This window comes from Papio anubis, chromosome 16 (genome assembly GCF_008728515.1).
Source record: "Papio anubis isolate 15944 chromosome 16, Panubis1.0, whole genome shotgun sequence".
Classification (NCBI taxonomy): domain Eukaryota; kingdom Metazoa; phylum Chordata; class Mammalia; order Primates; family Cercopithecidae; genus Papio; species Papio anubis.
Genome location: NC_044991.1, coordinates 56,087,418 through 56,110,607, shown reverse-complemented (window position 1 = coordinate 56,110,607; position 23,190 = coordinate 56,087,418). Strand labels below are relative to the sequence as shown.

General features: G+C 48.7%; 1 protein-coding gene across 1 annotated transcript in view; it reads left to right on the top strand.

Annotated features, from left to right (window-relative positions):
• The window catches only part of TGM6 (transglutaminase 6), a 54,706-nt gene that overhangs the window by 3,062 nt on the left and 28,454 nt on the right, over positions 1 to 23,190 (top strand). The window contains exons 2-9 of the mRNA XM_031656025.1: positions 10,663 to 10,872; positions 11,439 to 11,681; positions 12,721 to 12,839; positions 14,129 to 14,257; positions 15,787 to 15,964; positions 16,527 to 16,665; positions 19,600 to 19,703; positions 19,785 to 20,027. Coding sequence (XP_031511885.1) covers positions 10,663 to 10,872; positions 11,439 to 11,681; positions 12,721 to 12,839; positions 14,129 to 14,257; positions 15,787 to 15,964; positions 16,527 to 16,665; positions 19,600 to 19,703; positions 19,785 to 20,027 — 1,365 coding nt within the window. The remainder of the gene's footprint in view (positions 1 to 10,662; positions 10,873 to 11,438; positions 11,682 to 12,720; positions 12,840 to 14,128; positions 14,258 to 15,786; positions 15,965 to 16,526; positions 16,666 to 19,599; positions 19,704 to 19,784; positions 20,028 to 23,190) is intronic.

The following is a 23,190-nucleotide window of genomic DNA, read 5'->3' as shown; positions in this document are numbered from 1 at the left end:
GGGAGGCAGAGCTTGCAGTGAGCCGAGATCGTGCCACTGCACTCCAGCCTGGGCGACAGAGCGAGACTCCATCTCAAAGAAAAAAACAATCCCTGTTTGTAGAGCTCATCACTGTGGACCCAGCACCAGGCTACGTACTCAGTGAATAGGGAGACATTCATCCTGGTGGAAGCCTATTGCCCTAGCGTGTTTATTAATGGCTTCTGCTTTCACTCTCAGAATTTCCTGGTTTAAGTGATGCATTTTATCACCACCCTATTTATAATTACTAACTCACTTAATCCTCCTCAAAGCCCTAGAAGAAAGATACTATTATTGCCACGTTCTAGAGGAGGAAATCAGATCCTCAGAGAGGCCCAATAACTGATCCAGGGCCACACAGCCAACAAGGAGATGATTCAGGATGGCAGGAATTGGCAGAGCACTGGAATGGCAGCCAGGAGGTCCTGTGTAAATACTAATGATCATAACACTCACATTTCCTGAGAACCTAGGATGTGCCTGGTATCGGTCTAAATACTCTATGTGAATCCTCCCAACCCGACGAGGCGGGTACGATCATCACCCACATTATTACCAGGAGGCTGAGTTTCAGAGCTCACTCACTTGCCACACAGCCAACAAGGGGCAAAGCCTGCATGAGAGCTCAAGTGTGTGCCTCTGAAATCAGGCTCCTAGTTGCTGTGCAGAGTGAAAGGAAGCCCCGAGAAGATGGTGAGAGGGAGAAGGGGAGGAGAACAGTCAAGTTGGAGGGGCTATGAGGCTTGGGGTAACAGGCAGGTGGAGGGAGCACTCTTACCACATCCTTTCCCTGTGCCTGGGGGGTACAGCTTCAGTCCTGAGGTTGGCGAGCCTTCAGCCCTGGGCTGGGAGTTCACCCTGCATATCCCAAGGGTGAAGGCCCCCCGGGGCTGAAAACAGGCTGCCCATTCTGTCCTCAGGGTCTTGGGTTCACTGTCAACTGGAGCAGTCTCAGAGCAGATGTTGCCTCTCCCATCCCCTCCATTGGGCAGTGGGTGAGCTACCTCTCAGAGGTATGGCAAGCTGGGACCATAATCCAGTATCCAACAAAAATTTAGCCAAGGGAATTTGTGCCTGGGCAGGAAGTTGTGAAAGAGATGCTCTCTGAGATTCGAGGATAATGATGATAATGGCAGTTCTGACTCATCCCACCTCCTCTTGCACGTCTGTGATAAGGATGCAGATGCCTCAGAGGGTGATGGGAGCTGCTTTGGGCTGTGGTAGAGAAGGGGGAAAACCAGTGCAGGAAAACCATGTCCCGGGGCGATGTGACAATCTGCACATTAGCACACTCTTGGCAGGGGGTAGGGGTGCGGGGGGAGGTGTCTTGTAGGGAGGAAGGCTGAGAAGGGTCCTTGCGGGTAATCAGAGGCACTTGCTTCAGCAAACCACAGACTATCCAGACCATAAGAATCCTTCTGGGTCATTTCACAGAGAAGAAAACAGACCCAGAGAGGCAATGCGTGGGGGTGGGTGGTCAGTGATCCGTCTGCCTGCCCATGTCAGAGGCCTCACACACCCTCCTCTTTCTCACTCTGTGGAAGGAAAGAAGTTAAGAAGGAAAGGCAGGCTTCGGAATGCGACAGCTTGAGAGAGAGGGATTATAGGGTGGGTGGGGTGTGGACTGTCGGAGCGTGAGCAGCTGACAGGGTGTGGGTGCTGATTCTTGAGGGCGGACCTAGGACGCTGCAGAGCATCAGCTTCCCCTTCCATACCCCAGCTGAGGGATGGGGAAGGAGATTCATCCATTCATCCAACCAACATTCACTGAGTACCTAATATGCCCTGGGCCCTTAGCCAGGTTCTAGCAACCCAGAGAGGAGGAGACTCAGCCTTTGCCTTCATGGAGCTCTCAGTCCAGTGGGGAGAGACATATGTAAGCAAACAACTATAACACAGCATCCCTGATCACAGATAAGGGACAGAAGCCTCCACCTTAATAGAATTTGAGCTGAGGACATGGAAGGGGTGATACTGGGTTTATTTTGACAAGGGGCCTGGAAACCATCCCAAGTGCACATCTATCTCCTCGCCTTGGGCTACCCTATACCTAGGAGCCTCTGCCTATGCCCATCAGTCTCACTGTCCCCATGAGGGCCAGGAAGGACACTGGCTAGGACAGAACTTATCTGTAATCACCAGTAGTTCCCCCTGCAGAATCTTGGACCCCAGCCCTGGCCATTACCCCACAAATGGCAGGTCATGGAGGTGAGATGCTGATGGGTGTGGGCGACTTAGATCACCAAAGCAGCAGCCCCAGGGACAGATTCCACGGGGATTAGAACAGCGACCTCCTGGGTTATGGGGTGAGTGTAGAGTTGGGCAGGGGACGGGCCGGGGGCTGGCAGGTTGGGATTTCTAGGTAATGTTTCTGCAAAACCCCATCAAAGAGCAAAGGAAGAAGTGTGTTCTATGTGGGTGATGGGGAGCAAAATAGGGACAAATGGGGAGAAGTTGCAAGAAGAAAGAGCTTGGTTCAGCAGAATGAAGGACTTTCTAACATTGGGCGGTGAGTGAGCTACCTCTCAGAGATATGGCAAGCTGGGACCATGATCAAGTATCCACCAAGAGTTCGGCCAAGGGAATTTGCACCTGGGCAGGAAGTTGTGAGAGAGATGGTCTCTGAGATTCAAGGACAGTGATGATAATGACAGTTCTGACTCATCCCACCACTTCCTCTTGCTCGTCTGTGATAAGGATGCAGATGCCTCAGAGGGTGATGGGAGCTGCTTTGGGCTGTGGCAGGGAAGGGGGGAAACAAGTGCAGGATCCATAGGGTTTAAACCCATGACCCAGGATCCAGCAGTCCTCATCCAATCCCAAACTCCCCTTGTATCCAGCCCTGGGGCATACCAGGGCTGAGATAATTACCACCCAACAACCTCGTCCCCTGCTTCTGACTCATCCACTGAAAAAATAGCATCCTGTTCTGGCCTGTCCCTACATACATTGCTTGGGAAGTAGCAACATGAATTGTGGGCTACAAATCCAGTGTGTCCTCAGGCAAGAAGTCCCTTTCTTCCCACTTCTGGATCTCAGTTGCTATGTCAGTAAATGGAGACCTGAGCTCCTAATGGCGCTTCCAGCTCTGCTGATATTAGACTTGACAATTCTATGTACAAGGTACCTGGTTGGGGGAGAGGGTCCTGCCTGTGTTTTCTGACTAAACCAAGGTCATCTGAGCTCAAAGTTTTGGAGTTTCAGAGGTTTGTGCCCGCCCTAGAATAACTGGGGCTAACTTGATGTGAAAGCTTTGGTTCTACTTTCCGTTGTGAGAATTGGGAAGGGTAATGGGAAAGCCCCCTGGCACTGTTGTTCCAGCTCATGCCACATGGGGTCACTGTTGAACACTGGTCCTGCACAGTCTTTGCTCACTCACCACAACAGGGGCTGTAGGAGCTCCCAATCTTGGGACACATGTGTCAGTCATGTGAGTTCCTACCCACATGTTCAGTCATTATCCCCATATCATGATGCCAGCAGGGGCTTCCGGCCTAAGCTAAGCTGAAACTAGTTTTTTCCATGAATCTCAAGCCTGAGTATTGAGACCACAGCACCAGCCCAGACAGCTCACAGGTGGAGAGCAGTTGGGAGGCTGTTGTGGTCTAGACAAGAATCTTGGCTCTCTCTATGTTTCAGTTATCAATTGCTGTGTAGCAAACCACCCCAGCACTTAGGGGTTTCAGACAACAATCATTCTCCTGCTGACAAACCTGCAATTTGGGCAGAACTCGGCAGGGACAGCTTGTGTCTGCATCAGCTGGGGCAGCTTGCCTAGGGGCTGAAGGACCCACTTGCCAGATGGCTCAGTCCCATGGCTTCCAAGTAGTTCTGTCTGTCAGCTGGGAGCTCAGTGGGCTGTGGGTTGGAAGCCTTGGTGGCTCTCCAGGTGAGCTTCTCCATGGGCCATTTGGGTTTCTTCATTGCATGGTGGCTGGGTTCTAATAACAAGCAACCCAAGGGAACCAGAAAGAAGCTGTATTAACTTTTATAATCTAGCCTTAGAAGTCACAGTGTGTCACTGTGTCTTAGCCACAAGTCTTCCAGGTCCAGAGGGTGGGAATACATACTCTACTTCTCAATGAGAGGAGAATCAACATCATATTGAAAGAAGAGTATGTGGGATGGGAGATATTACTGCAACCATCTTTGGAAAATGCAATCTGCCACATGCTATTAACCAAAAGATTGTACAAAGATGCTGGAATATTTAAAAAGTCAAACATTTTGACCAGCCCTGTCCAGACACTTGCACACACAAGCCACTGTTCTGATGCCTGTGCTGAAGCTCATGTTGAATTTTATAGTCTGGAACTTCTAGGCTGTGACTCCTATGGAGTCAAAGATAAAGGCACCATAGCCTGGGGATAGAAAAGCCACAGACTCAGGAGGCAGATTCCCAGCTCCATCACTTAGAAGGCTGTGTAACTCTGAATCATGCGCAGTGGCTCATGCCTGTAATCCCAGCACTTCGTGAGGCTGAGATGGGAGGATTGCTTGAGGCCAGGAGTTGGAGACCAATCTGGTCAACATAGCAAGACCCTATCTCAAATTTAAAAAAAAAAAGAAAAGAAAACAGGTTGTGTAACTCTGTACCTCATTTTTCTCATCTGTGACATGAGTTAACAGTAGTACCTCCCTCATATGGTTTGTTAAGATTAAATGAGCTAATATTTATAAAATACTTGGAAAAGCACTTGGTTCATAGGAAGTTTTATTAAATAAAACCTATCCAATGGTCTAGCCAACAATTACTGAACATTTCCTGTATGGTTGGCATCAAATAAGATACAGTTAAGAGTTGCATGACAAGTGTCCTTGGGTGGGGAGTACTTGGTGATATAACTTCAGTGGTTCTCAACTGTGGCAGATTATATTTCACAGGGTGGTCATATCAGTATACATCTCATCTCAGTGTTCTTTTTACAATGGGACATGACATTGGTACATTTTCAGCAAGAGATGGGGCATGTTTCTTCTCTTTGAACCTAGGTAGGCCTTTGTAACTGCCTTGACCCATAGGATAAGGTGGAGGTGACATTGTGTAACTTCTGAGGTTAGATCATAAAAACCATTGCATCTTCCACCATGGTCTCTCAGGTCACTTGCTCAGGGGAAACTAAGCACCATGCCAGGAGGACACTCAAGCATTTCCATGGAGAAATCCACATGGAAAGGAACCAAGGTGCTTCAACCTGTATTCAGCACCAATTTGCCAACCATGTAAGTTAGTCACTTTTAAAGTGGATTCTCTAGCCTCAGTCAAGCCTTCAGATGAGTATGGCCGCAGCTAACATATGATTGCAACTGCATAAGCAACTCCAATTAACAGCTGGCCAGTGGAGCTCTGCCCAAATTCCTGACCCACAGAAACCATGAAAGATAACATATGATTATCATTTTTCCAAGCTAAACTCTGGGTTAAACAGATTGGTTAAGAAGCAATAGATGAGTAAAACATCAACTCTTTTGTCCCTAATGCCCTCCCTCTCAATATAACAAATATTTAATAGTGTCCCTTCACCAACCTGAAATTGAATTGACACAGCTTACCTACCTCTATAGGCCACTTTTTTAAAAATTGTATCCTAACTATAATATAAATAGTAAATAAAAGGAAATCAGTTTTTACTAAACATACTTAAGTATGTAAATGCTTATTGAAACTTTACCAGAAGACATGATGAAGTGATCAGATGCCATCCTGTGACTGTAGTGAATCAAGACAAAAACAAGACCACTTCATAATCATGAGTGAACACAGACAAAAACATGAACATTGTCTAAGCCATTTGCTGGTCTCCATTTACTGACATATTAGCCCTATAGCTGGGCTAATATGAATAATGGCTGCTTCTTTATCACTTATGACACTAGCCTCAATTCATTCTTCCCACCTTCTATGTAGGACTATTAAGATACTCAGATATAGACTTGCCTCATTCCAAGATCAGCCTCCAATCCAGAGCAAAGCCCTGCTTCTCTGAACTTCCCCAAAACCATCTAACACAAGTCGCAATCTGTAAGTCCTCTCTAATATCCTCTTCCCAAGATGTTCCGTGGTTCTTTGTGGTGAGCGTTCTTTCTCATTGCCATGAGCGATGAGCCCTTCCTGTTCATTGTACTGATGTGTTGCTGGTGGTCTTTGGCTAGAAGGCTTTGACAGAAAAGAAAATAAATTTCAGTGTTCATCATTCATAATAAGGGGAAATAGTAATGAAACTTTTGTTTCAGTTTATATCTGTGCATGTATATATGTTTGCAGGCATATGGAGTATGGAACTTTTAAAACTGTTTCTTATGTCAATCACAATAAAACTAGTATAACCACTGACCCAGTGGTCAACAGCTGGAAGACTCCACTCCAGCCCTTGCTTGTTTGTGTGCCCTTTGGCAAGTTATTTCACTTCTCTTGACCTCAGTTTCCTCATTCATTCATTAACACATTTAAGAAATATTTGTTGAGCACCTTCCACGTATCAGGCACTGAAGATTCATCAATGAGCAAAACAGACACAGCTCCCTGCCCTTTTGGCGTTGATATTCTTGAAAGGGAAAGTAAGCAATTAAAATAAATAAATAAAATATATTGTAAGATGTCAGTAAGTGCCGTGGAGGAAAATAGTGGAAAAGGAGGGTAGGGGTGATTTGCAATTTATAAAGGGGTGGTCAGGGAAGGTCCCACTGAAAAGGTGACATTTGAAGAAGGAGGCAAGGGAGCAGGTTCTGCAGGAATCTGAAAGGAGAGCAATCCACACAGAGGGAACAGCAGGTGCAAAAGCCCTGAAGAAGGAGCCTGTCCACAGGTTCAAAGAGAAATAAGAAGGTCAGTGTGGCTTAAGGGGATGAGAGAGGGGAAGAGAAACAGAACGCCCAAAAAAGATAGCAAAGTGCCCAATCTTGAAGGGCTTGAGGGTCATTGTCGGGACTTCAACTCTGCTGAGACAGACAGGAACCAACGGAGAGCTTGAGAGCAACCAAGTGATCTTAGATTTTAACAGGATCCTTCTGACTTCCATGTTGAGAATGAGCCCTGGGGACATGCAGGGGTGGGGGCACAGGGGAGGTGAAATAGGGAACTCAGTAAGCATGACGGCATCTAGAAAATGAAAAGGATCGGCCGGGCGCGGTGGCTCAAGCCTGTAATCCCAGCACTTTGGTAGGCCGAGATGGGCGGATCACGAGGTCAGGAGATGGAGACCATCCTGGCTAACACGTTGAAACCCCGACCCTACTAAAAAAAAATACAAAAAACTAGCCAGGCGACGTGGCGGGCTCCTGTAGTCCCAGCTACTCGGGAGGCTGAGGCAGGAGAATGGCATAAGCCCGGGAGGCGGAGCTTGCAGTGAGCTGAGATCCGGCCACTGCACTCTAGCCTGGCCGACAGAGCGAGACTCCGTCTCAAAAAAAAAAAAAAAGAAAAAAGAAAAAAAGAAAATGAAAAGGGTCACAGTGCCTTCCTTAGGTGTATGTTAGAAGGCATAAGCACTTGAATACATACAAAGATTTTATTATTGTTGTTTGTATTATCCCAAATCTAATAGCTGATTGGACAAAGGAGAGATGAACTCTGGTGGCAGGGCCGAGGCAGGAACATCTCAGGGGACAATCACAGGCACCCCAACCAGGAGGGGCCTTAGGAAAAGCACAAGGCAGGAAAGAGATGTGTGGGACGTCAGGGCAGGAGGTTGCAGAGGTAGAGTCTGATGCAGCCAGAGCAAAGAGTAACTGAGCTGTGAGGGGATGGGTGTGAGCTGGAGGGGTCAGATCTTGGACAGACCATAACAGACAATGGGGCATCCAGAGGAGGCTTGGGAGCAGATGTTTGACAAAATGAAACCACAGTTTCATGAAACATCCCTTTGCTTACTAAAGCATCTCACCAGATATCACTAATTAATCTTCTACATGGCACCAGAATGATCTTTCCAAGGTGCAAATCTGATTACATCACAGCTTTGCTTAAAACAATATTTGGCTAACTACAGTCCTTAGGATAAAAGGCAGATTTCTCATCCCACTCCAAGCGTTGGTGGTCTGCCGACTATGGGCCCCTCCAACCTCATTGCCTTCCCCATACATCTGCTTTCTCCCAAATTTTAGAAGTCACCGTGCTCCCTCCTGTCTCTCTGTCTAGTGCCATAGCTGCTGGCTAGAATTCAAGGCTGCACACATCCTAGAGTTTTAAGCTGTTGCTTATAGTACTCTAGCGAATAGTTTTGTTAATCTAACTACTTTAGTTTAGGTGTTCTGTGCGCCTAGGACTCCCAATGCCTCTCCCGTAGGGTTCATCTCAAAGCTTGCCCTAAATGTTTGAGGTCTATCTGCTTAATGCCAGTCTTCTCCACTGGGCTATCAATTGTGTGATGTCAGGGCCAGAGGGTATTTGATGGACTGTTGGGTCTGTAGCATCCAGCACAATGCCCAGCACTTGAATGAATGAACGCTGAATAGAGGAAGAGGATGCTTGGACTGAGACTAGATCCATCACTCAACTCTTTCCTGGAGATACCCATCCAATTTAAGACTCAGCCTCAATTCCGCCTTCTCAAGGAAGCCTTGCTTGTCCTGCTTCAGACCAGGACAAGCCCTCCATTACTTTTCTTTCAGCTCCCATCCTTCTCCCTGATAGCATGTATCAAAGCGAGAATTAGTTACGTGGACTCACCTACTTAGGTGTCACCCCTGGAACATAATAAGTAACATTTATTGAGCTCTCATCTTCTGAGGACTCTAAATGACAGGAGCCATTATCCTCACAATCACACCACAGGCATTATTCCTATTCTGCAGAGTGGGGAACTGAGAGGCAGAGAGGTCAAGAAGGCAGGCTGGGAACAGTGGTCACACCTGTAATCCCAGCACTTTGGGAAGCCAAGTTGGGCAGATTGCTTGAGTTCAGGAGTTCAGGGCGACGTGGCGAAACCTGGTCTCTACCAAAAATACAAAAAATTAGCTGAGTATGGTGGCATGTGTCTGCAGTCCCAGCTAATTGGGAGGCTGAAATGAGAGGATCACTTGAGCCTGGGAGGCAGAGATTGCAGTGAGCCGAGATCGCGCCACTGCACTCCAGCCTGGGTGACAGAGCGACACTCAGTTTCAAACAAAGAAAGGAAGGTGGGTCAACCAGTAGATGGCCAAGTCAGAATCTGAATCCATGTCAGCTGCCCCCAGAGGACCTGCTCATAACCATTGAGCCAGACAGTCTCACCGCACCATGCATTGAAGGCAAGCCCACATCTACATCCTCAGCACCAGACATCAGCCTGGCATAGAGAATATACAGTCAATCCTCAATGTTTGTGGATTCTGTACATGCACATTGCTAATATTTATTTTTAAATCCAAAATCTATACTCTACACCTTCTTAGCCATTCACAGACATGCACAAAGTGCAGAAAAATTGTCGCCTGACCTGACATGCATATTCCCAGCTGAAGCTGAACAGGCAATATTCTGCCTTCTTGTTTCAGCTCTCATACTATAAACAAATAACCTTTCTCTGTCCATTTAAAACTAGGGGTTTTTTGCATTTTTGTGCTTTTTTTGTTGGTGATTTCTCTGTTTAAAATGGCCGCTCAGCACAGGACTAAAGTGCTGTCTCGTGTTCCTAGGAAAGCTGCAGGAAAAGCAGGAGCAGTAAAGCTGCGATATGCCTTACATGAAAAACATGTGTTAGGTGAACATTCAGGCATGAACTATAGCGCTGCTGGCCACAAGTTCAATATTAATGAATCAACAATATATATTAAATAATGTTTGTTTCTTCTGAGAGGGAGAGTCTTGCTCTGTGGCCCGGGCTAGAGTGCCGTGGTACAATCTTAGCTCACTGTAACTTCCACCTCCCGGGTTCAAGCGATTCTCCTGCCTCAGTCTCCCAAGTGGCTGAGATTACAGGCACCCACCACCACGCCCAGCTCATTTTTTTGTATTTTAGTAGAGATGAGGTTTCACCATGTTGGCCCCAGGGTGGTCTCGAGCTCCTGAGCTCAGGCAGTCCACCCACCTCGGCCTCCCAAAGTGCTAGGATTACAGGCGTGAGTCACCACGCCCAGCCTGAATAATGTATCTTTAAACAGAAATGCACATTTATATACTGATCAATTGATGAATAAGTTGGGACCAGAGGCTCACAGGAACCTAAACTTGTATTTATTCTCCCTAAGGGCAATGGGTCAGTTCTCATTAATTCAACCTTTGCAGTGATTTTACAGAACTTAATGACTAAGGCTGGGCATGGTGCCTCACACCTGTAATCCCAGCCCTGTGGGAGGCCGAGGCAGGCAGATCACCTGAGGTCAGGAGTTCAAGACCAGCCTGGCCAACATGGCAAAGCCCCATCTCTCCAAAAATATACAAAGAAATTACCCAGGTGTGGTGATGTACACCTGTAGTTCCAGCTCCTCGGGAGGCTGAGGTACGAGAATTGCTTGAACCCGGGAGGCAGAGGTTGCAGTGAACCAAGATCACACCACTGCACTCCAGCCTGGGTGACAGAGTGAGACCCTGTGTCAAAAACAAAACAAACAAACAAAAAAAAAACAGAGACTCGCTGACATATGATAAATAGCAGTTGGATGAATAAATGACTGGCTGGGATTGAATGGGAGGACAAGCCCAGAGTGGGTGAGAAACACAAGGCCGTGTCCTCATCTCCCTGTCCTCTCCCCACCCAGGGATCAGAGTCACCAAGGTGGACTGGCAGCGGTCAAGGAATGGCGCTGCCCACCACACCCAGGAGTACCCCTGCCCTGAGCTGGTGGTTCGCAGGGGCCAGTCGTTCAGCCTCACGCTGGAGCTCAGCAGAGCCCCGGACTGCGAGGAGACCTTCATCTTCATGGTGGAGACAGGTAACTGAGCTCACCAGCGCCCCCTTCTCATCCGCACCTGGAGGGACCTGTCTTATGACCCAGTAACCTGAGACCTTGCAGTCAGCAGCTCAGGCTCTGGGGGAAGCAAGTCCCTGTAGGTAGACGGAGCCTTGAACCCTGGAGGCTTCTGGTGGCAGCTTTCTGGGGGTGGTTGGCAGGTGCTGCCAGCAGACAGTGGGATGGATGGGATGCGTCTCTGGAACCCTGTGTGTACCAGACACCCAGGGCTCTGGAAGGGTATGAAAAACCATCAAGTACTTTGAAGCCCAAGCTTTTCTTTCCTTTCCTGGCCCGACATAGGCAGACTTTGGTTTCAAAGGATGCTGTCACTTTCTCCTTAGCCTGGAAGTGGCTGGGGTGTCAGGGCAGCTGAGGTGGACCCTCACTCGGCCACTGGCCTTCTTGCTCTTGGTTAGGTCCTTCTCCCAAAGCCTCCCAGCAGTTCAGGGGTGAAGGTGGGGCTTCCAGGCCTGTAGCTTTTTTCGCTTCTCTAAAGCTGGGTTTCCCAGGGGCAGGGTCTCCTAAGTCCCTCTCCCCTCCTCCAGGACCCCGGGCTTCTGAGGCCCTGCACACCAAAGCTGTGTTCCAGACATCGGAGCTGGAGCTGGGTGAGGGCTGGACAGCAGCAAAGGAGGCTCAGGTGGAGAACACTCTAACTGTCAGTCTCGCCAGCCCTCCCAATGCTGTCATTGGCCGCTACCTGCTGAGCATCAGGCTTTCCTCTCACCGCAAACACAGCAACCGGAGGCTGGGCGAGTTTGTTCTTCTTTTCAACCCATGGTGTGCAGGTAGGAGTGGCCAAGTCCAAGGTAGAGGTGTTTCCAAAAGACATCCTCAGAGGAGGGCCTGCCCTTGGAGGGAGCCTGGGAGGTGGGTTAAAGGACAAGAAGGTGAATGCCAAGAGCTGGGCAAGTACTTGGCCTAGGAAGAGGTAGGCAATGGTCAGAGAAACCTGGTAGCAGGTGCTTCAAAGCCTGTGCTAGAGGACCCAGTGGGCAGGAGAGGCCCAGGGGTGGGTAAGAGCCAGGACTTGGGAATCAGACTGGCTTGGTTTAGTCCCAGCTCTGCTGAGCTGCTCCCCTCTACCAGTCTCCATTTCCTCATCTGTAATATGGGAAAAATAACAGTGCCTACCTCTTAGGACTGTGGTAAAAATCCATAGAGCTAAAACTTGTAACATATGAGATGCATCATAAGGCCTTAGTAAGGGGTGGCCAGGATCAGTATTCTTATTAATATCTAAGAAATATGGCCGGGCACAGTGGCTCACACTGTAATCCCGGCACTTTCGGAGGCCGAGGCAAGTGGATCACCTGAGGTCGAGAGTTCAAGACCAGCCTGACCAACATGGAGAAACCCCATCTGTACTAAAAATACAAAATTAGCCAGGTGTGGTGGCGCATGCCTGTAATCCCAGCTACTCGGGAGGCTGAGGTAGGAGAATTGCTTGAACCCAGGAGGCGGAGGTTGCATTGAGCCGAGATTGAGCCATTGCACTGCAGCCTGGGCAACAAGAGCAAAACTCTGTCTCAAAAAAAAAACACAAAAAAAAAGAAAGAAAAAAGAAATATGAGGCTAATGTGTCAGGTCCCATAAAACTCTCCAGTCTTGGGCTGTTTTGGGATTGGTCCCTGCTTGGATAAAGACTTGCCGGGAGGGATGGAGTTTGGCAGGGAGGCAGCACGGGAGCTCGCAAGCCCCCTCTTGACCTCTCCTGCCCCAGTCAGCCTCCGGGCGCTGTCCTGCTGCTGATCCCTGATGCAGCCCTTCCCCAGGCCAGCAAGGCCAGAGCCCCAGTCCACACCGGGCCTGATGACTGCTTTTCAGAGGACGATGTGTTTCTGGCCTCAGAGGAGGAGAGACAGGAGTACGTGCTCAACGACAGCGGCATCATCTTCCGAGGCGTGGAGAAGCACATACGAGCCCAGGGCTGGAACTACGGGCAGGTCTCCAGGGGCACAGGCCAGACAGGGACGTGGGCTGGGGCATGGGGAGGTCGGTGGGACTGGAGTCCCTCTATCTGCTCACTCTTCTCAGGAGGGACAAAGGGGGACTCACTCCTAGAGAAAATCCACTCGTTCATTCATTCATCTACTATTCATTGGGCCAGGGCATGCGCTGCATCCTGGGGAAGGGGAATTGCTTTGAACACGGTATGGACACAGAATAGGTCAGTATTGTTGTGGAAAAATGAACAGCTCTGATCAGTGGTTTTCAAGCTCAAGCATACATCAGAATCCCAGGAGGGATGGCATGCTGGACCCCACCCCCAGAGCTGCCTACTGAGTAGGTCTCGGGCAGGGCCTGAGAATGTGCATTTCTAACCAGTTCCCAGGTGATGCTGATGCTGCTGGTCTGGGACCATGCTCTGAGAGCCACTGGCTTAGATAAGTAGTTCCAATACCAGGTGAAAGAGGGGAAGGAAAAAGAATGATAGGGATGGAAGCAAAGGGAGTTCAGAAGAGGGTGAAAGGAACCTCCACCTCGGCCATTATGGAGGCTTGCATGATATTGGGGTTGGGTCTCTACAGTGAGTCAGGATCTGCCCAGGCATAGGGAAGAGAGGCAGAGCCACATGGAGGTGTGAAGTAGGGAGTCCTGAGTCTGCTAGAGGAGTTCTGTCTGCCTGAGCTCCAAGTGCCCAGCGGAAGGAAGACTGGACTTGACTGTCAGGTTAAGGACTCACGCACTGCCCTGCAGGCCGGGGGTTTAAAGCATTCGGGATTCGGGTGCTGGACAGGGAAGATATAGGGAAGAGTTTAGGGTCCATCTAAGGGGTAGCCACTACTCAGTACCCACTTTTTGTTGCCAGACCTTGCAAATTATCAGTGACCAGAAACCTAAATGTGTATGCAAACATCCCCCAGTTTTTAAATATTGTTAACTAATTCAAATGTGTTTGAAAACATCATGTAGACCAAACGAGCGTATCAGTGAGGTAGATGTGGCTCAAAAGCCATCGATTTTAGCCCAGACTTTACTGTGGGTAGTAGGGAGTCATGGGAGGTTGTTAAGCAGGGGAGACGTGTGATTAAGGCTGAGGTTCTGATTCCCCAGGTGACTCTCTGAGGAAGGGTTTCCAAGACTAGGGGGTGCTCTGTGCTGCCCCTGGTGGTTGGAAGGGGCAGCAAACTGCTCTGCACAGATGGGGTGACTGACCAGGTGAGGGCTGTGGGAGGGCCTGGAACATGGGTGACTGAGCACAGCCTCTAAGCACAGCCTCTCTGGGGAGCAGTTTGAGGAGGACATCCTGAACATCTGCCTCTCCATCCTGGATCGAAGCCCCGGTCACCAAAACAACCCAGCCACCGACGTGTCCTGCCGCCACGACCCCATCTACGTCACCAGGGTCATCAGTGCCATGGTGAGAAGCCCTTTCATCCCTGCACATGTACTTCCTCAAGGATCCCCCAGCCAACCCTGGGGCCACACCCTGTGATTCTTCCCATCACCCCTTGTTTTAATTCGCTGTTGTTGCACAACCAACCACCCCAAAACTCAGTGGTGTAAAACAACCCTTTATTATGCTTACAGTTCTTTAGACGAGGAATTTGGGCAGGGCGCCATGAGAATGGTTTGTCTCTGCTCCAAGATGCTTCTTCTGGGGGTGTCTTAATGGCTGCATATGTCTGGGATGGTTTGACAGGACCTCTGTCTGGGGCTTTGGTTCTGGTGGTCAGCAGTTCCTAGGTTGTCGTCCATGTCATGTTTCCTGGAACTGGAACGTCCAGGATGGCCTCCTCACCCTCATGTCAGGCCCTGGGCTGGGGTGGCTGTAGCAGCTGGGACCCACCAGTCATCACTCTTTCCACACAGCCTTTCCATGTGGCTATCTTGGGCTTCCTCACAATATGGCAGTCTCATGCATAGCAATGGCTCCCTCACCCCCACCTCCCTGCCCCAAGCAATGCTTCCAAAAAAGAGGAAGTAGAAACTCCCAGTCTTATAAGGCCTAGACCCAGAAACTGGCACAGCATCACTTCCACCATAGTCAGTGGTCAAAGTAGTCATAGGCCAGCCCAGACTCAAGAGGACCCCTCCTCTTGAATGGGACATAGACCCACCTCTCCATGGGAGGTATGACAACTTTAACCTATCACAGGCCTCAGGCCATGGTGTTTCCTCCAGAAAGATGTCTGCAGGGCCCACCAGCTCCCTCTACCACATGCAGGTATTAAGGTCAGTGGGTGGTATCTGAGATTCCAAAATTGCACAAAGCTATATTTCTCCTATTTGATACTCTCAATTCCTCAAGACCTCAGAGAGCAGTTGGAGCACAGAGAATTAACATGAGTGACAATCCCAAACAGCAGAGCATCACAGCCCTGAGGACGGTGAAAGTCCTGAACTCTAGGCTCCCGAGTCCAAGTCCTAGACTCATGGATCACCACTTGGACTAACTTGCTGTGTGATTTGGGCAGGTCCCTGAATGCTTCTGAAGCTCAGTTTTCACATCTGAAAAAAAAAAAAAAAAAAAAAAGAAAAAGGATAAATAATCAAGCCCACATTGTAAACTTCAACAGGTTAATATAGTGTCCACAAAATTCTTGGCATAGTGGTGTCTGGCACACAATAAGCGTTGAATAAATGTTAGCTGTCCCTATAATTATTATGCCAACAGTTCCCCAAAACAGATCATTTAACATAAGAAATGCTCTGAAGTTGTAATGATTTTTACAACACAGTATCCAAATGGAAGATAATTGAAAATGACAAGTGCTACCAAAAAGTAGGTATTTTAAGGCAACAGATGCCCCTAATTTTCAGGCAGTTAAAAAGCAAGAGTGACCCTGATTGACCTGGTGGTCCAAAGTTGGAGAAGATTTTACCACGATGCGGTTCTTGAGGTAGGAAGCCCTGTCTGGTGGTGGACTCGTGCCCTCTTCTGCCCAGGTGAACAGCAACAATGACCGAGGTGTGGTGCAAGGACAGTGGCAGGGCAAGTACGACGGCGGCACCAGCCCGCTGCACTGGCGTGGCAGCGTGGCCATTCTGCAGAAGTGGCTCAAGGGCAGGTACAAGCCAGTCAAGTACGGCCAGTGCTGGGTCTTCGCGGGAGTCATGTGCACAGGTACCCTGGGAGAGAAGGGCCCCTCCCCCAGCCTCCTCTATCTAAATGTATTTACATATATTTGCATATGCTGCAACCCATCTTCATTGATGGATTCATTGAGGGGGAGAACCAAGTCTGGCTAATGAAGAGAGAAGCCAGAGAATTTATTTCCTTCACATCAGATCTTTTATTTTGAAAGAGTTACCTACCTCCCTCTGTCTCTCATTCATTGAGTACCTTGGGCGAGCCCTGTGGCTCCCTCGGCCTCCAGTCCCCTCAGGAAGATGAGTGGGCTCTATCAGGTGGCTTCCAAGTTCCTGCCAGCCTCAAAGCCTGTCTGCTCACATGAGGTGGCAGCAGCATCTCCTGAAGTCCTTGAGAGAATATGCAGGAGATGGTGGCATTTCTGAGAGTGGAGATGGGAGTCTCAGCCCCGGAACCTGCTGAAGTAGACAGACAGACAAAGATGGGGGGCGGAAGGCTTTGGCCACAGATAAGCCAGGGCACCTGTGGAAACCAGGCCCCTCCCTCAGGGGCCGGGGTCCCGCCTGCTCCGAGCCTCCCAGTCTCTGCTCTGCAGTCCTCAGGTGCTTGGGGATAGCCACACGGGTCGTGTCCAACTTCAACTCAGCCCACGACACAGACCAGAACCTGAGTGTGGACAAATACGTAGACTCCTTCGGGCGGACCCTGGAGGACCTGACAGAAGACAGCATGTGGTAGGTCCTGCCCCCAGCCCAGGCCCAAGGGCTCCGGAAGCCCTGCAGGTGGAGTAAGGCGTCATCTTCCATAACACCACCAGGGAGCGGCAGGCCCAGAGCCCAGTTCTCCTGAGTCTGAGCCGGCTCTGGAGGCAGCGAGAGGCGCCCTGCGGATAGAGTGGTACCTCTTCCAAGATGTAAGGTCTGAGGTCAAGAGATGTAGACTCAGAGGTCAGGAGGGGCCTCAAGATTTGATTGCCTCGAATGCCTGGTTCTACTCTCTGGGAATCTGTGGCTTCCTGAGGTGGGGTGGGAACTCCATCCACACAGGTAACTCTGGATCAGGCTCCTGCTTCCGTATCAGCTGCGGTTCTCCGTGCTGTGTGTCTCAGGTGGGAAACAGACTCCTTCCTCAGTTAAAACAAAATTCTTCACATAAAGCTTTAAAAAATTCATTCTAGGCTGAGCGCGGTGGCTCACAACTGTAGCCCCAGCTACTCGGGAGGCTAAGGCAGGAGAATTGCTTGAACCCAGGAGGCAGAGGTTGCAGTGAGCTGAGATCACCCCATTCCACTCCACGCTGGTCAACATAGTGAAACCCCATCCCTACCAAAAATACAAAAATTAGCCAAGCGTGGTGGCAGACGCCTGTAGTCTCAGCTACTCTGGAGGCTGAGGCAGGAGAATCTCTTGAACCTGGGAGGCAGAGGTTGCCTCTGTGAGCCAAAATCACACCACTGTACTCTAGACTGGGCGACAGAGTAAGACTCCGTCTCAAAAACCAAAAAAAAAAAAAAAAATCCTTCTAACTTAATTTTCTAAATAGGAAATACATTTATGTGGTTTAATATTCGAAAAGTATAAAATGGGTTGCAGTGATGTCTCCCTCCCGCCCAGTTCCCCAGCCTCCCCATCCTCCTCCTGGAGGCAACATTATCACTGTCTTCTACATCTCCTATCAGAGAGATGCTCTGTAGACACGAGAACATATGTACCTGCAGTGCCTCCCTGCCTTTTCCCCACTTAAACAGTATTGGCAGCTTTATGTGATACTGTTCTTGCTGGAACATTTAACAATTCCACATCAATACACAAAGAGTTTTCCTTATTTTCCATAATATTTAAAGTAATAACGTAACACTCACCAAACACCTAGCCTGTGCCAGGTCTAGTTCTAAGTGCTGTATATAGAGTAACTCATGTATTTCTTCAAACAACCTGTGAATAAGTTAAGATCATTGATTCTATTTTGCAGATGATAAAACTGAAGCACAGAGAGGTTAAGTAACCCATCCAAGGCCACACAGCTAGTGAGTGGAAGCATAAGGGTATGAACCCAGTCGGCCTCTCAGTTACATGAAAAAGCCATTGTTCATCTAACCATCCCATATGAAATGGACATTTCAGTTGCCTCAGTTAAAAATAAGTTTGTTTTTACAAACAACGCTTCAGTGAATAACCTTGTTCAAATGTCTGTTCACATGTGTGCAAGTCTGCCACTCAAAGCCAACTTTCTAAAGATTAGGAGAGACGGCCGGGCGCGGTGGCTCATGCCTGTAATCCCAACACTTTGGGAAGCCGAGGCTGACAGATCACTTGAGGTCAGGAGTTTGAGACCAGCCTGGCCAACACAGTGAAACCCCATCTGTACTAAAAATAAAAAATAGCCGGGTGTGGTGTCACACGTCTATAATCCCAGCTACTGGGGAGGCTGAGGCGTGAAAATTGCTTGAACCTGGGAAGCAGAGGTTGCAGTAAGCTGAGATTGCACCATTGCACTCCAGCCTAGGGGACAGAGCAAGACTCTATCTCAAAATAAATAAATAAATAAAAATTAAAAAATACAGATTAGGAGAGATGGTGAAGAGAACACAACACAGAGACACAGAGAGCCTTGTATCCTTGTTCCCCAGAGGAGCCTGCCAGGAACCCTTCCCAAGCTGGCCTCCAGCTCAGCCCATCTCTGCTGCCCTTGGTCTCTCCTCTTTTTTGGTTCTCTTCATTCCCTGGAACCCCAAAATACTCACATTCTTCTCTTTTCTTCATGCAGAAAGCACAGACACTTCATTTTGATGTTGAGGACTCTGTCATCACCCAGGTTATCAGGGTCCCACTTTTAATCCCCAAATGCTAATCAAGATACTTTCCCGCAAAAAAGACAGTTGCCTGCCAAAGAGGAGTTCTGAGGCCGGCTGTAAAGATGCCAAGACAGGCAAACCAGGAATCAGGTTTCTCTCTGCTCCTTTCTTTCTGCAAGACCTTGAGCAAGTGATATCTTGTTTCCTACTCATATTCTCATCTTTAACACAGGGAATTAAAAATAAGGCTGGAATTACCAGGGTCTATAGAGCTCTGCATAATCAGAACCCTACCTACCCTCTCTGCTGGCCATATCCCAGAGATACTTAAATACTTTCTGTTCCTTGAACACACTAGGCTTTTTCTCGTCTCACTCAGGACCTTTGCACATGCTGTTCCTTCTGCCTGGAATATTATTCCTTCACTCTTCCTATAGCTTATTCTTCCTCACTTAAGTCTCATCTTCAATGTCATTTACCTAGAGTAGGTCTATAGGGGTTGTTCTCTAGCTCAAGCCCCTCTTTATCTTCATAATATTTATTGTCACTTGCATTTCTTTATCTGCTGACTTAGCTTTGCCTGTCTCCTTTGTTAGAATGTAAGCAGCAGGAGAGTAAGGATCTTCTGTCTTAGTTGCAGTACCTTGAACAACAGGTTCTTGATAAATATACATACACATCTATATACACACATACACATATATACAAACATATATGAATGCCGTGTGCTCATTAGTGTGGTTGAATGAATGATTCACAAGATGCAGCCACAGTTCTTGTGCAGAGTAGGGCGCCCAGGGCCTGCCTTTCAGTAGGATCTTCCCTTCCTGTGCCCTCACTCTAGGCAGCTTCACCCATCCTCTCTCTGTGACAGGAATTTCCATGTCTGGAATGAGAGCTGGTTTGCCCGGCAGGACCTAGGCCCCTCTTACAATGGCTGGCAGGTTCTGGATGCTACCCCCCAGGAGGAGAGTGAAGGTATGCTCAACTGGGTGGGGTAGGTTCCAGATCCCTGCTTTTTCCTTACCCATGCTGCTCAGGCCCACCCCTCCTGCCCAGGCGTGTTCCAGTGCGGCCCAGCCTCAGTCACTGCCATCCGCGAGGGCGATGTGCACCTGGCCCACGATGGCCCCTTCGTGTTTGCGGAGGTCAACGCCGACTACATCACCTGGCTGTGGCATGAGGATGAGAGCCGAGAGCGTGTATACTCGAACACAAAGAAGATTGGGAGATGCATCAGCACCAAGGCAGTAGGCAGCGACTCCCGCGTGGACATCACCGACCTCTACAAGTATCCGGAAGGTAAGGGCCACATGGCAGCCTTTATTACCTTTATTACCTTCCCCAGGATGGCCCATGTGCTGCAGAGATCCCACTGCGGGTAGCCTGGAGTCAGGCCCCGCCCCAGGTATATGATGCTGACAGCAGCTTCCATGCACATTGTCTCTGTGCTCTGAGCCAAGTGCCTTTATTTAGGCTACATTAATAACTTCCTCTGTTTGCTAAGCACTTCTTCTGCCTTAGAAGATTTCCCATATGTAATAATAATAATAGCTACATTTCCTTGAACACTTGCCATATACCAGGCACTGCATTAGGTATGTTCACATACAATAATAATCACTACTAGTAATAATGGTGATAGTAGCAGGTATTATTTATTGAACACCTAGGACAAATGCATGGCACAGGCCCAATTCAGACTAATAATAATACCATCTCCTGTTTAGCATCTGCCAGGGCCTGTGCCATGATACCAATTTATGGCCACTGGTTTATTGAAGAGCCCTTACTTGTTAGGCTACAAAAACAAAACAGTTGTATTTTTTCTTACAGCTGCTTCCAACTATACACTTTAAAAATCTCCCTTTCCCACTGTGTAACAGTTTCCTTAGCAATGTTATGATCTGATTAACATATTTTCAACCATTTCTGCTTGTTAAAGCCATGTCACCAAGTAATTACGACTTCAAGCTCAAACTTGAATTAGACCCTGTCTCCTCCTGTCCCCTGAGCACAAGCTACAGCAATGACCCTGGAAGATTGCTAAAGAGGAGACACAGTCTGCTCTGAACACCTCCTCACCTCCCTTTTCTACTCTCTAGCATCATATTTTACAGCTCTGGTTGCACATTTTTTTTTCCTTTGAGATGGAGTCTCACTCTTGTTGCCCAGACTGGAATGCAATGATGTGATCTCAACTCACTGCAACCTACGCCTCCTGGGTTCAAACGATTTTTCTGCCTCATCCTCCCAAGTAGCTGGGATTACAGGAGCCCACCACCATGCCCGGCTAATTTTTGTATTTTTAGTAGACATGGGGTTTCACCATGTTGGGCAGGCTGCCCTTGAACTCCTGACCTCAGGTGATCTGCCCACCTCGGCCTCCCAAAGTGCTGGGATTATAGATGTGAGCCACTGCACCCGACCCCTGGTTGCACATTTGAATTATCCAGGGAGCTGTTTCAGTTATGTATCTTAAACAATAATTACTTATTTGGTCAATTCTATGGGTCAGCAATTTGGGCTGTGCTCAGCTGGGATGGTTCATCTCCAGGTGGTGTTGGCTGGGATCTCACATATGTCTGTCACATGGGACTGCTGAGATGGCTGGGTCTGTGTTCCCACTTGGCCTCTCTTGTCCCAACAGGCCAGCCCTTGCTATTGTCCCAACAGCAGCAACATTCCCAGAAGGTGAGAGATGAAGCTGTGAAGTTTCTAGAGGCCTGGCTCAGAATGTGCACCATGTCACTTCTGCCACATTCTATTGGTCAAAGCAATTCATGAGCCCAATCTAGATTCAAGGGGTGGGAAGTTGCAAGGCATTATGGCCATTTTAAATCTACCTCAGCAGTCCAGATTGCACCCCTGACTAATTGAATCATAGTCTCTACAGGATGTGGTTCTGGCATTGGGACTTTTTAAAGCTCCCAGGTGGTCTCTAGTGTGCTACCAATGCTGAGAGCACTGTTAGGCTAAGGGGGAGGAAAAGAGGAGAGAAGAGAGCAGATGCCTTGTCTTAACTGGGTGAGGATTCAGTGCCGGCTAAGTGGGCGGGTACTGCTGCCCTAGTTTCCTATCTATGCTTGCTGAGGACAGATGGTGGCTCCATCACAACCTGCTGCCATCAAGGCTAATTCCTGTGCTGTTCCTGTAGATACTGCTGATTTCTTGTGCTATTTGGGCCTTTTCAACACGGCTTCTTTCTGATGCATGGTGACTTTTGTCCCCAAGTTCTGCCGAGGTTTTACAAGGCTATGGTGCCCCACCCTAACTTCCACTGTCTCCCACTCCAAGGCTGGGAACTGAAACCTGACACTTGTGGGTAGGAGGAGCAGTCTTGACTGGCTGTCTCCCACCTGCTGTCTCTCTTCAGTTCTCTTCTCCCTGCTCACGTAGTACACGGCTTAGTAAGTAAGACGGGATGAACAGATCTCCCACAGGGAGGGGAATACCAACTTCCCTTTCTGTAGGCACCCCCAATCTTGATCAGCCAGTCATTTCTTGCTGAAGATACCCCCAAACCTTAACACTGATTCTTTTAAACACCTACACACACCCCCAACTCACACTTTAGCTCCTATCTCCAGGAACATGGCACTTTCTTGACTGTCAAAGACATCTTCCACTTTAGCCATCTTCTTACTGTCTTGGGGTGGGCTATGGATGAGGGGAGTATGTGGTAAGGCCTCTTCTGAGCTGGCACCTCTCTGATAAGACCTACAGATTGATGGCTGGGTCCCTTCTGCTGGGAGCTTCTGGAACTTAGAATGTGGGGTCTAGCCTGGGCAACATGGCAAAACCCCATCTCTACAAAAAATACAAAAGAATTAGCCAGGCATGGTGGCATGTGCCTGTAGTCCCAGCTACTCAGGAGGCTCCAGTGGGAGGATTGCTTGATTCTGGGAAGCAGAGGTTGCAATGATACAAGATTGTGCCACTGCACTCCAGCCTGAGCAACACAGTGAGTCCCTGTATCAAAAAAACAAAACAAAACAAAACAAACAAAACAAAACAAAAAAACATGAGATCTGTGGGTCTTTTGTCCTAAGATTTAACCATGACCAGCTGGGTGCAGTGGCTCGCACCTGTAATCCCAGCACTTTGGGAGGCCGAGGCAGGCAGATCACCTGAGGTCTGGAGTTCTAGACCAGCCTGGCCAACATGGCTAAACCCCATCTCTACTAAAAATACAAAATTAGCCAGGCATGGTGGCACATGCCTGTATTCCCAGCTACTTGGGAAGCTGCGGCAGGAGAATTGCTTGAACCTGGGGGGCAGAGGTTGCAGTGAGCCAAGATCGTGCCACTGCGCTCCAGCCTGGGCAACAAGAGCAAAACTCCATCTCAAAAAAAAAAAAAAGCCACAGGAGAAATTAACATCCTGTTACATGATGACAGTGATGGCAATCACTGTCACTGAGCGCCTGCTGTGGGCTGGCCATTTCCACAAGTTATGTAGTTAT